This window comes from Saimiri boliviensis, chromosome 13 (assembly GCF_048565385.1).
Source record: "Saimiri boliviensis isolate mSaiBol1 chromosome 13, mSaiBol1.pri, whole genome shotgun sequence".
In the NCBI taxonomy this organism is placed as follows: Eukaryota; Metazoa; Chordata; class Mammalia; order Primates; family Cebidae; genus Saimiri; species Saimiri boliviensis.
The window spans coordinates 103,898,598-103,911,970 of record NC_133461.1 but is presented as its reverse complement, the minus strand read 5'-3'; the positions used below and the strand labels follow the sequence as shown (position 1 = coordinate 103,911,970).

The window sequence follows — 13,373 nt, the reverse complement described above, 5'->3', positions numbered from 1 at the left end:
TATTGATTTTTCTGAGATAAGGAGTACAGTAAGGTGGTGTGAGGATAAGGTCAGAGATAAGTCCAGATTACATTTTATGCAAAGCTGATGGAATTCAGTTACAATTATACCCAGCACTTAGAAATACATGTGCCACCCACAGGCCAGGCTCAGTGACTCACGCTTGTAATCCCAGCACTTTTGGAGGTCAAGGCAAGTGGATCAACCTGAGGTCAGGAGTTGGAGTCCAGCCTGGCTGACACTGTAAAATCCTGTCTCTACTGAAAATACACACACACACAGAAAAAATTAGCCAGGCATGGTGGCAGGTACCTATAATCCCAGCTACTTGGGAGGCTGAGGCAGGAGGATCACTTGAACCTGGGAGGTGGAGGGTGCAGTAAGCCAAGATTACGCCACTGCACTCCAGCCTGGACAACAGAGTGAGACTCCATCTCAAATAAATAAATAAATAAATAAATACATGTACCACCCACAGATATTACCCAAAAATGGGGTTTGGGGGGAGCTTATTTACATGACAGTGGGTTGTTTCCTAATAGCCTGGTATTATTATCTTTTTTCCCCAGAGAACAAAATGTTTGTTTGATTGATGTTTATTAAAAATCTGCACTGTTTCTGACCAGTGGATATAGAGAAGAATAGAATAACTTAACTTTTCTTCATGGAACTTACAGTCTATCAGGGAGAAAGACATCACACAGATGAAGATTTTATTACACTTGTGATTAGAAAACAAGTATACATGCTTAGGATAATCACTTAAAAAATAAAATACAAGATACCATGAGAGCCGGGCACGGTTGCTCACGCCTGTAATCCCAGCACTTTGGGAGGCCGAGGCGGGTGGATCACGAGGTCAAGAGATCAAGACCATCCTGGTCAACATGGTGAAACCCTGTCTCTACTAAAAAATACAAAAAATTAGCTGGGCATGGTGGCGCGTGCCTGTAATCCCAGCTACTCAGGAGGCTGAGGCAGGAGAATTGCTTGAACCCAGGAGGCGGAGGTTGCGGTGAGCCGAGATCATGCCATTGCACTCCAGCCTGGGCAACAAGAGCGAAACTCCGTCTCAAAAAAAAAAAAAAAAAAAAAAAAAAAAAAAACCATGAGAGCTTCCAAAAGGGAGCCCAGCCTGCTCTGTGGGGTCATGAATTTCCCAGGTGATCAGAACCGGACGAGGGCAGACAATCCCAGCTGCATGTTTTCCCCTTCCTGTTGGTTCTCATCCTTACCCAGTTCTTCTGTCCTCATGGCACTGGCTCAGCCCTGGAATCTTCTTCCCCTCTCCCCCTTGCCATTCTTTTACTCTCAGAGGGAAGTTCTGCTAGTGGAATGGTTGCAGTTGCCTATAATAGTATTCCTCACCCTCTCTATCCCCTCAGCTGCTTTATTTGTCTTCATAGCACTTGTTACATTATGAATGCATTATTTATGTATTGTCTATCTTCTCCACTACTTGTCAGTTTCATAAAGGCAGGGATTTTGTTCTCTGTTTTATCCCCAGTGCCTAGAACTGTGCTTGGCATGTAGTAGCTGCTCTAGTAAGTATTTGTTGTATAAATGAATTACTTTATCTTCTCTGGATTCCATTCTAATCTCTTTTTCAGAGTCCTTTTATTATTTTAATTAACTAATTAAATTATTTTACATATTTGATTTGTCTTAGACTTTTCCATCTTGATTGTCATTTAATTATAATCATTCACTTTCAACTTAAAATGAAAAAAAAAATCCAACCTTTTCTGTATTCCTCTTTCCTCTTCATTTCTAAACCCTATCCAGTCTTTACTCTGCCCACACCCCTCCACTAGTACCTCTCAGGTCCCACGTGACGTTCATGTCATTAGATGTCATGGGTGTTTGTCAGTCCTCGCCGTATTTGACCATTCAGCAGCACCAACCTCCATGATAGTGCGTTTCCGGTTTTCTTCTTATCTCTGGGACCCTTCTTTCTCTGTATACTTTGGAAATGTGTTTTCTTGTAATTGGCCATCATGTATTGACATTCTTTGTTGTTCATTGCTTGACCATCATAGTCTCCACCAAGGTCATTTAATAATGCTCAGCATTAGTCACAATAGCAAAGATATAGAAGCAACTTAAGTGTCCCCCAGTGGTGGTCTGGATAAAGAAAATGTGGTACATGGTGGAATAGTATACAGCCATAAAAAAGAACAAAATCATGCCCTTTACAGTGACATGGATGCAACTGGAGGCCATTATTCTTGGTGAATTAACACAAGAATATGGCATGTTCTCACCTGTAAGTGGAAGCTAAACACTGGGTTCACATGAACATAAAGATAAAAACATTAGACACTGGGGACTACTAGAAGGGCTGGGTAGGGAGGGGGCCAAGGACTGAAAAAGTACTCTTGGCTACTGTGCTAACTACCTTGGCAGCGGGATCAGTTGTACCCCAAACCTCAGCATAATGAAATATACCCAAGTAACAAACCTGCACATGTACCATGTGAATCTAAATAAAAGTTGAAATTATAAAAAATAAATTGCTCACAGCTGCAATAACCATCCAAACAGCTACTTACAAGTGTGTATCTTTAGTTAGTAACTCTTCTCCAAGTTCCAGATTGATGTGACCAAAGTGCCTACAAAAATTGTTTTTTAATTAGCTAGGCATGGTGGTGTGTTCCTATAGTCCTAGCTGACTTGGGAGGCTGGGGCAGAAGAATTGCTTGAGCCCAGAATGTCAAGGCTGCAGTGAACCATGATCGTGCCATTGCTCTCCAGCCCAGGTTGAGTGACAGAGAGAGAGAGAGAGAGAGACTATTTCTCAAACAAAACAAAACAAAACAAACTTTCAACATCCCCTCAACCTGTTTTTCATCAGACTGGGTCCAGAAGAGGAAAATGTATCCTTCCAGATATGGTTTTCTCCAGGTTGCTATCTTAGTGAATGGTATCCTTTTTTAAAAACTAGAAAACAAGAGTTAACTTTCATTCCGCCTTCTTCCTCACTCCTCCATATTCAGTCTTTGATTGTGATGTAAACCAAACAGACTCCATCTTAGATGTGAACCTGACAGACTCCATCTTAGCCTTTCCTTCTCTGCCATTCCCTCCTTCGGGTGCACAGCTGAGTCACACTGTACCCAGAACTTTGTAACCATTGTAACCACATCCTGCTTGGCAATTCGCCAGCTATTGTGAATACCCCTCTTGGTAACCAGCAACTGTGGGAACCTCCTGCCTCCTGGTTTCCAGCTTCCTTAACTAGCTTGTTCTGCTTCTGTAAATTTGCGCTTCAGCCAGACTCCCCCTCCCCTTTCTCCTAGAATAGGTATAAAAAGAAATCACATCCGCCTTGTTGGGGCCAAGAGATTTTTGAGCATGAGCTGCCTCTTGGTCGCCAGCAATAAAGGACTCTCAGTTGAGACTCAGAGTGTGGCACTTTCCTTGTAACTTGCTTGGGTATAACAATTAAGCCTTGTCATTTTCACCTTCTAAATAGTTCTAGAATTCAGTCACTTCTCTTCAGTGCTGCTATAGTCATTCTCATCTTTTATAGGTATCACTGCTAAAGCCTCCTCACCAGTTTCTTCAGTTCTGATCTTGACCGCGTCTCAATCAAGGGTCATCTTTTTGTGTGACTTTTTATTTGAAATCCTGCAGATTTACAGAAAAGTTGCAAGAATAGTATAAGCAATTCCTAATTGCCTTTATCAATTTATTGGCATTTTAACAAATTTGCTTTATCGTTTCCTCTTTATATGTATACACATACTTTTTTTCTGACTCATTTGAGAGTGAGATGCAGACATAATGCTCCTCACTCGTAAATGCTTGAGTGTATTTCTGAAGAGCAAGGATATCCTTTAACATAACCATGGTACAAAAACGTTGATAGTATACCACTGTCTAATCTGTATATCTCATACATATGTCCCTGCTTTACCAGTTCATAATTTCACTGTGGAACCCTTTATAGCAAAAGAAAAAATGGTAATTTCTCTTCCAGAATCTTATGTGGATTCCATCCACACTACATTTAGCTGTCATTTCTTTAGACTCCTTTAATCTGGAAGACTTTCCCAGTTCGTCTTTTCTGACCTTGAGGTTTTTAAGAGTGTGGCCAATTATTTCATACACCGACTTTCAATTTGGGTTTGTCTGATGTTCCCTCGTGATTAGGTTGGGGTTATTGTTTTTGGTAGGAATACCATGCTGATGATGGTGTCTATTATCAGAAGGCATATGGTTCCATTTTCCCCACTGTCATCTCTTAGAAGCACAAATCTAATCTTATCTTACCTGTTTAAAACCTTTCAGTGGTTTTTCATTGCTCTTACAATAAACACCACACTCATCTCGGCATTTCAGGCTTCATGCCTGCCCCTCCTCTACCTTCTTTATACTCTGCTTCTTGCTCTTTGTTTCCATCTATTAAATAGTTTCAAAGAAATCTTCCGACTCCTTCCTCAGCGCAGTCACATATACTGGTTTTTCAGCTTGGAAGGCTCTCTCAGATCATCTGTGACTACAGTTTCAATGTAGGAAGGGTCTAATGATGGTGCTCTAGCTGACGGGGACTGGGAGGGAGTGTCTTGGAAACTGCTCAAAGTTGCATGTGAATAACCTTCATGGACGATGCCCATGCCAAGGATGGGTGAGAAGGACTGGAGGAACCTGCTAGCTGTTCACTGTGGAATACTGCACAGCCATAAAAAAGAACAAAATCATGCCCTTTGCAGTGACATGGATGTAGTCGGAGGCCATTATTCTTGGTGAATTAACACAACAACCGAAAACCAAATACTGCATGTTCTCGCCTGTAACTGGGAGCTGAACTTTCTTTATTGTCTCAGGCCCTGCCCCCGTTTCCCCTTGACTCTGCTCCTGTCCAGATCTCAATGCAGTCCTCATGTCCCCAGGGATATCTTTTCCTGCTGCCTCCACTTGTCCCCATTAATTTGCATCCTGACTGGGTTTGGGTCCCTCGCCTGCTTCCTTGGGAGGAGGCAGTGTTTTGCTCCCAGTCCTGTTGCCAGTACCTAGTCCTGTCACCGGCATCTTGACATGCAAATAAAGATTCCTAAATCAGTGAGTGAAAAGATGAACACCTCATGCTCCTGCAACAGTGCACCCTGTAATGAGGCTCTTCCCTCTTTCCATTTTCTTTAAAGACCTCCTCCACCTTTACTTCCTAACTCCTATTTTCTGCTCTGCTATCTCACTGCAGACTGTCAAAAGTGCCTTTTCTGCGTGAACCCATGGCACCTCCTGCGTACCCCTGTCAGAGCTTTTATTTTATTCTTAACATAATTATTCTCTCCTTATGCTAGATTGCAAACTCCTAAAAGGAAAGAATTGTTTATTTACTATCATTCCAACACTTTGCTCTGAGTATTAAGCTTGTTAATCTTTTTTGAATAAATGAATGAATAAATGGACTCATGCCTCTTTCATTATTTTCTAATTATAGAAGTAACACATTTCATACCTGGCTGTCGTGGTATGTACCTGTAATCCCAGCTGCTCGGAAGGCTGAGACTTGAGCCCAGGGGTTTGAGACTGAGGTGGGCTGTGATCACACAAGTGTGTTGTTCCAGCTTGGGTGACAGAGTAAGACTCTGTCTCTAAGAAAAAGAAAAACGAAGTTGCGTATAATGGTCAACATTCTTTTCAGTATTTTCCTGGCAATAGATTACTTGTCTTAGGTTATTTATTTGCTTATGAGAATAATTTACCTATTTTTTCAAAGTAAACAAAACTTTAAAAATAGATCTTTATACATTTTTTTCAACTAAAAATTTTAATGCTATCATTTTTTTCTAAGAAATGTTAGTAAAATGGTGGATTCAAAGATGTGCTCTTGTTTAATCATAATTTTTCTGGTACATTTACCCCCCATATTGTATTCAATTTCTTTTTCTTTTTTCTTTCTTTCTTTCTTTTTTTTAATAGTGTAGTTTCACTCTTTTTGCCCAGGTTGGAGTGCAATGGTGAGATCTTGGCTCACTGTAGCCTCTGCCTCCCAGGTTCAAGTGATTCTCCTGCCTCAGCCTCCCGAGTAGCTGGGATTATAGGCATGCACCATCACGCCCAGCAAATTTTGTATTTTTAGTAGAGACAGGGGTTTCACCATGTTTGCCAGGCTGGTCTGGAACCCCTGACCCCAGATGTTCCACCTGCCTTGGCCTCCCAAAGTGCTGGGATTACAGACGTGAGCCACCGTGCCTGGCCGTTTTATTAGATTTCTGTGGAAAGATCTCTATCTCCTTGTTTACGAAGTTTGCACAGTCGAACTTTGTAATCATTAAAAGCAAAATAATAAGTTTCTTCCCCTTTGGTAAATTACAGTTTACTCTTTATGGTTTATTCATTAACTCATTGGAATACAGTAAGCAAATATTTTCATCTCTGTAGTCAGCATCCCTTTGCCATGTGTTGACATATTTGCATCTCTTTGTCTTTGGCACTGTTGTCACAACGTGATCGGGATTTCCTTTGAGCATTCAGTCCTGTCTACTAACAGTGGCTCTAACCCAGAGTAACCCCCCAGGTATAATAGATGGCTTTGATGTTATTAAAGAATGTTTTTCCGGAGTTTAAACCACAACACCTGAAATTTTTGCTTTTAAAAAAATTAGTTATATTCTGATAAGCACCATACTATTTCTAAACATTTGTTGAGATAGCTGACTGCATCTGTTATCTGATTTGTGTGGGTCTGATGAGGAACAGACGGAATGGAGTGTGTGTCATTTGATCCAGTTCTCTTTGTAAAGGGAAGTGGATTTTTACAACTTTATTTTAGAGACTTAACATGCATGAAATGAGACCAATGTCCACATGGTCTTGTCCTTACATTTTTATTGGAATGCTTGCTTTCTTAATCTGATCTGATAGCAAATATATTTTTCAAGAAGTAAGAAGTCTTCAAAACATGTGACTATGAAATGAGATGATAATTAACACAGCTAATGGTAATGGCATAATTTTCTGAAGAGTTAGAGCAAAAAACTCCCAGAGTTTGTTTTTAAAAAACTTTAATAGAAACTCCCAGAGTTTTAAAAAAAAAAAAAAATGTTTATCAGGTGTGATTTATACCAGTCAAATTTGATTCTCTCAGTAGTGGATTTTTTGTTTTGTTTTTTGACACAGGGTCTTGTTTCAAAACAAGATCTTGCCTTGTTGCAGTGGCACCATCACAGCTCACTGCAGCCTTGATCTCATGGGCTCAAGCGATCCTCCCTCCTTGGTCTGCCAAGGACATGCATGTACCACCACACCCTGCCAATTTTAAAATTTATTACAGCTGACAGGCATGTACCACCACACCCTGCTAATTTTAAAATTTATTATAGAGACAGGGTCTCACTATGATGCCCAGGCTGGGCTCAAACTCCTGGGTTCAAATGATCCTCCCAGCTCAACCTCCCAAAGTGCTGGGATTACAGGTGTGAGCCACCACACCCGGTCTCCACTAGTGATTTTCATTCTGTAATATGAAATCAATATTCTCAATTTTGCATAAGTAAAGGCAAAGTGTAAACAGTTAATCTAGCTAAAGGGTGCGTGAGAGTCCATTGTATTCACATCCTTGCAGCTTTTCTCTAAGTTTGGAATTAATGTCAAAATTATTTGCACCAACCTAAAAATTAAAAGTTCCCCCCCCGAAATCCTCACTTTTTTCTGAAATTAGATGTATTTATATTTTATTCAGGTTTTTAACCATTTCTAGAAGATTGACAAATATTCACATATTTATGGTTTTGTGATGACTTCATACCTATCATCTAATTACAGACTTAGCCTCTGATGAGATTATTTTAGGAAGAGGAAGAGGAACCATAGAGATACATGGTTTCTGATTATTTTAGTCCCACACCCTTACTTTGCCCTTAACTTCTGCATCACAGATGTTAATGCTGTAGAGTGTTGAAATCCTTTTGCCATCCAGCGTGGAATCCTGATGGGCTTTTTCTTCACACATTTCCTTGGTCATTAAGCTTTCAATTTTCCTGGCATACTGTTTTCTCTCCTGAGTTATTGGCACTTTCAGCTTCCATTATATTTCTTCTGGTCAACTAGTATTACACAGTTAAATCTCGAGATTACTTTTAGTAAATGATTTTTTTAAAATCAGATTTTTTTAATGTAATATATACATGAAATTGACCTCATCTGCTAGAAGCTGTTCACTTTAGACATGGTGTCATTTTGTAACACTTGGGAAAACTAGCTTCATTCTCCAGAATTGGAAACTGAAGTCACAGGTGACAGGTGATTAATCTACTTGCAAAGCAGTGAACTCAAAGCATGCACTGGACTGGAATTCAGGTATTTGGGTTTGTAGTGAATGCTGACCGGTAGATAGTGAGCCTCCCAGTAGGGCTGTGTTCTCATCAGAGCTCCTAACCTCTCTACGTCTGTTTTTTCACCCATAGTGAGATGATCCCTATTCTGTCCTGTCCTAAGGACTGTTGTCAAATACAAACAAGGGAAAGAAGAGGGGATGATTGGACAACTATAAAGTCTCTGTGTCTCATCTTTCTTTTTTCTTTATTATTCTGCATAGGATTCTTTTTGTTGTTCCAGTTTTCTGCTAAACTATTTGACCTTTTTGATATCCTATTGCTGCATAATTTTTAAGCTTGATGCAGCATGATTATTTCTCCTATTTTTTTATTGGTATTTAGGGTAAGCACTACTGCCAGTAATGTTAAACAGTTTTTAACTTAATGGAGACAGAACAGTCACCATGAAATCACAGAGGATTATAATCTATTTAGGTTAATTTAATCTTTTATTTTGCAGTCCCAGGCTGTCTAATCTTCCTGGCTGGTCCCTGAAGGACGGAAATGCTTTCTTGGACAAGGTAATGTCTAAGACCACGAACGAAAGCCACCTACACGCAGTGGGAAGCTGTCTTCTCATACCAGAGCCACCCTGTAGTAGTGCGACTGATGGCTTTCTTTTTTTCCTCTCCGAAAAACCCTAAGATCTCTGCTGGGGTCTTTAGGACGTAGTAACTACTGTTTTTAAGCGCCTTTTAGAGAATGTCAGTGTTGGGATTCAGATCCAATTTGCTCACATGTAGAAATCGAAGTACTTCTGCTGCAAATACCTTTTATCATCACAGAAAGAAAACTATTCTTTCTAGAACTGAAATGAGCATTTCAAAGACAAGGCTTTTTAAAGAATTCAATCCAGTTCATTTTGGAGGGAGTGATTGGAGGGAGTAAAATCTTTTTTAAAATAACTTTAAAATCCTCAAGTAAACTGCCCAGATCAGGTAGGGCATTGTAAAAAGCTTGTGTCTTTTTCGGATCATGAGAGGCCATGGAAGGTTGCGGAAGGACAGTGGCACTGTCAGCTGGGACCACTCTGGCCACTGTGTGGGGAACGGTCTGAGGAGCAGAGTGTTTGGCTTCCCAGGCGGTGCCGCCTTGTGCATGGGGCTGGGGGCAGTGCTCTTAGGTTAATCTGAATAGAGGGTCTCCCATGGTGTGATCTGCGATCCTGTTTCAACCTGTCCTGATAGCCTAGAATGGGCAATCTTTATAGATTATTCAAAAAAAAAAAAAAAAAAAAAAAACACTTCTAGGAATCTGGGATTTGGAGTCCTGTTATGACTTTAATGACTGACTACGCCTAAAATAAATGGCTTAAACTACTTCTTTCTCTTCAAGCCTATTAAATTTTTGACATTACATTATCTTTTCAGTAATTCCTCCCTCAGATCAATAGTTACACAATTAACTTAATAAATGAAAGACCAAAGCTACCAAAAATTGTTACAACTATAACCTAGTGAAACTTGGTACTAAAATCAGAGGTAGAGGAAGATTAAAGACTGCGAAGGCCACTTAGGTCACGTCTTAGTTCCATGAATCATTCTTCCTTTCCTAGGTTTCACATTTGAAAAACTGAGAGTTTAAAGATGCTTAAAATGATTCATCTAAAGAAGGCATTTTCTCTTGTAATAGATATTGTTAAATTAAGAGGTACTCTTTTTACAGAATTAATGCCTGTAACTGCACCCTAACCTCACGTACAAGCCAAATGCATAATTTGAAACCAGATTTTCTTCATAGCTGACTGCAAAATTATGTGACATTCAGAAACCTGTGCACCTGATTTCAGCCTGAGTCTCCTGCTGGCTATAAATCATTGTTCCCCGCAGAAGGCTCCGAAGCATCCCATTACCAGCGCATTGTGAGCGAAATGACTTGCATGTGTATGTGGGAGTATTTCATTAGAAGGGAGTGGTGAATAAAATACAGTGACTTTGTAAGTGTTTAGAATGGCAAATATGCTTCTGCAGGCCAGGAAGGATGAGAGCCTTCGAGGAGACTTTATCATATGCCCTCTCCTGAAATGTAGTGTTATGGGGAAGAAGATTACATAGCCAATTTAAGGCCAGGCAAAGCCTTTAATCATTTTTAACCTCATCCTGAGGGAGAGGGGAGTCTTCTCCCATTAAACCTAATTGCTCATTTGTTTTTAGCTGGCTTTCTTGAAGAAGCTTCAAGAAATGTGCATTCAAGTCCTGAGTCTGCAACTAACGAGTATTTTACCCTTAAAAAGACACTTGCCCTGCCTGAGCCTAAACACCGGACAGTTGGCCTAATAAGCTCCCAGCTTCTCTCCAACTCTAGTAGTCTGATTGTTCGTGAAAAGTTTGGTTTGGGGAGTATATTTTTTTGGTCCTGTATCTACTGAATATCTTTTCCTTGTATTTTTCGTGTTCATTTATTTTAGGAGCTAAAGGAGTGCTCCGGTCATGTATTTGTGGATTCTGTGCCTGAATTCTGTTTACCAGAGGTAAGACTAAAGTGAATCTTATTGTAGAAACAAACCTTATTACATAATTTCTCAAAATGAAGTCAAGAAATAATTTTAAGAGGCTTAGCTTCCTGTTTTCAAGTTTAAATGAATCTGTTATTCCAGGCACATTGTTACACAGGTAAAATGTGATCATTCAGCAGCTTTTTATATTGTCTATAAATCATTTAAGTCACTCTCTTCTTGCTATTTCTGGTTCTTTCTGTAATCCCCGCTAATACTTCTACTAGGGCATAGTTTTGAGCAAGGTAAGGAAACAATTCCAGTCTTCTAGTTTAGTGATTCTGGTGCCTTTGTGCTTATGTTAGCCATATGTGTCTGGTCTTGCTTTATGGTGGGTAATTGAGAATTGCTGTTATTTAGCCAATGCCAGTAAACTGTAAAAATTCCTGCTGACTTGACATACCATATTAGATATTGTTTGAAATTCACAGATTTCTGAACTGAGTCATAGAAAACGGTCACTTACATATTATTATCACAGTGAGACTTCTTGTTAGGGTGTGGGGCTAGTTTCATTCTTTCAAAGGAAACTAAGATCAGCTTCCATTTGTTTAAAGGCAGGTAATCTCAGCTGGGAGGCCTAAACCCCAGAGTAGCTTAGGTGCTGTTCACACCAGTCATGTGGAATGTGGAAAGCCAGAGCTGCTCTGGGGTTCATGAGAAGCTGCCCTCCTCTTTTTTTATATGCCCAGTGGATCACAGGGCCTGTGAAAATACTTCCACAAATTCAGGGCCAAAGAGAAAAGGAATTTGAAGTGCAGTTTCTCTTATTTTTGTTTTCTTCCTTCTCTTTCCATTTCTCTACTTTGTTTAATATCCTGCAGATCAACATTTTTCTCTCTTTTGGATGTAGGTGTATGTGTCTTTGAGGGTACCAGAGCAAACAGAAAAAGAAAAGCAGAAAACTTGGTATTTGAATGTGGCAGATAAGGGAGAAAGTTTGAGATTTAGTAAGCGTAGAGCTGAAGGAAGCCAAGAATCCAGATCTCTCCCTCACCATTAACTAAAATCATTTTGTCATCCTCATTTGTCACTTAGGAATTGGTAGGGCAGGTCCCATCTGTTTGAAGATTCCTAATCCTAGATGCCACATTTATTTTCAGTTTACCACATGTGACACTGACTACTGCATCCTGCTGTTTGTGACGCCACTATAATATTTATGAATTGCTCTTCCCATGGCTTTCTGACTTGCTCTGTAGGGCACTCAACGTTTAAATTAGACAGTTACCATTCCACAGTTCACTTTTGCAAAGCTAAAGGATTATTGATATATTTAGGGTTCTAGAGCCATATACATTTTTTCAAGTGAGATTTTAGGGTACAGATTAGTAATAGTTTTAAGGTAGAGCCAGGCCTTGTATGATTGGAAAAAAATGAGAGAGTAAGGGAAGCAGGAGAGAGGCACTTATTATAGCCCAGTCTTAACTGACTTGTGGGTGAGGCACACAGCCAGAATTCCAATCCTCATGAAATTTATGAACTAGTATTTATGTGTCTTTGAGGGTACCAGAGCAAACAGAAAAAGAAAAGCAAACAAACATGGTAATTGAAGGTGGCAGAGAAGTGGGTAAGTTTAAATAGCTAAATATCTCTGTATTCCCCCAAAGTCTGTACCATAGACTGTGTATACGGTTCAGCATAGTACAGTATCCAGCCAGCAAGTGAGAGTTGTTTTGATTAAATTTATGGTCTGTAGAACCCCAAGTGTTCGTATACAGCAGTTTTATTTACTTTTGTTTTTTATTTTGAGATGGAGTCTTGCTCTGTAGCCCATGCTGGAGTGCTGTGGTGCTGTCTTGGCTCACTACAGCCTCTGCCTGCTGGGTTTCAGCAATTCTCCTGCCTCAGCCTCCCAAGTAGCTGGTACTACAGGTACACACCACCACGCCCGGCTAATTTTTGTATTATTAGTAGAGATGGGTTTTTGCCATTTTGGCCAGACTGGTCTTAAACTCCTGACCTCAGGTGATCCCCCACCTTGGCCTCCCAAAGTGCTGGGATTATAGGCATGAGCCTCACACTTGGCTGATTTTTTTTTTTTTTTTTTGAGACTAAGTCTTGCTCTGTTGCCCAGGCTGGAGTGCAGTGCCGTGATCTCACCTTACTGCAACCTCCACCTCCCTGACTCAAGCCATCCTCCTACCTCAGCCTTCCAAGTAGCTGGGATGACAGTTGCGTACAACCACACCCTGCTAACTCTTGTATTTTTTGTAGAGATGAGGTTTTGCCTTGTTGTCCAAGCTGGTCTTAAAGTCCTGAGCTCAAGCCATCTGCATCAGCCTCCCAAAGTGCTGGAATTACAGATGTGAGCCACTGTGCCCAGCTGAAAAAGTTAAAATTTATCAAAACTGTGCATACCAACATTTACAGACCATGCATGACACCATTTGTAGTCAGAAGAAACATAAACAAGCATTAAGATTTGGTATTAAATCATATGCATGAAACTAACAGTAGTACGGTATGTAACTTCATAGCCACCTCCTGTGGCTGTTGTGGCCAGCTCAAGTATCTGCCTAAAACATCGTGTGGTGCCAGTCATCTCCACATGA

At 40.2% G+C, this 13,373-nt stretch overlaps 1 protein-coding gene across 2 annotated transcripts in view; it reads left to right on the top strand.

Annotated features, from left to right (window-relative positions):
* INTS9 (integrator complex subunit 9) overlaps positions 1-13,373 on the top strand; it is a 115,940-nt gene that overhangs the window by 30,954 nt on the left and 71,613 nt on the right. For both annotated transcript variants that reach the window (XM_003937220.4, XM_074384128.1), the window contains exons 3-4: positions 8,785-8,845; positions 10,732-10,794. In XM_003937220.4, the coding sequence (XP_003937269.1) occupies positions 8,785-8,845; positions 10,732-10,794 (124 nt within the window). The remainder of the gene's footprint in view (positions 1-8,784; positions 8,846-10,731; positions 10,795-13,373) is intronic.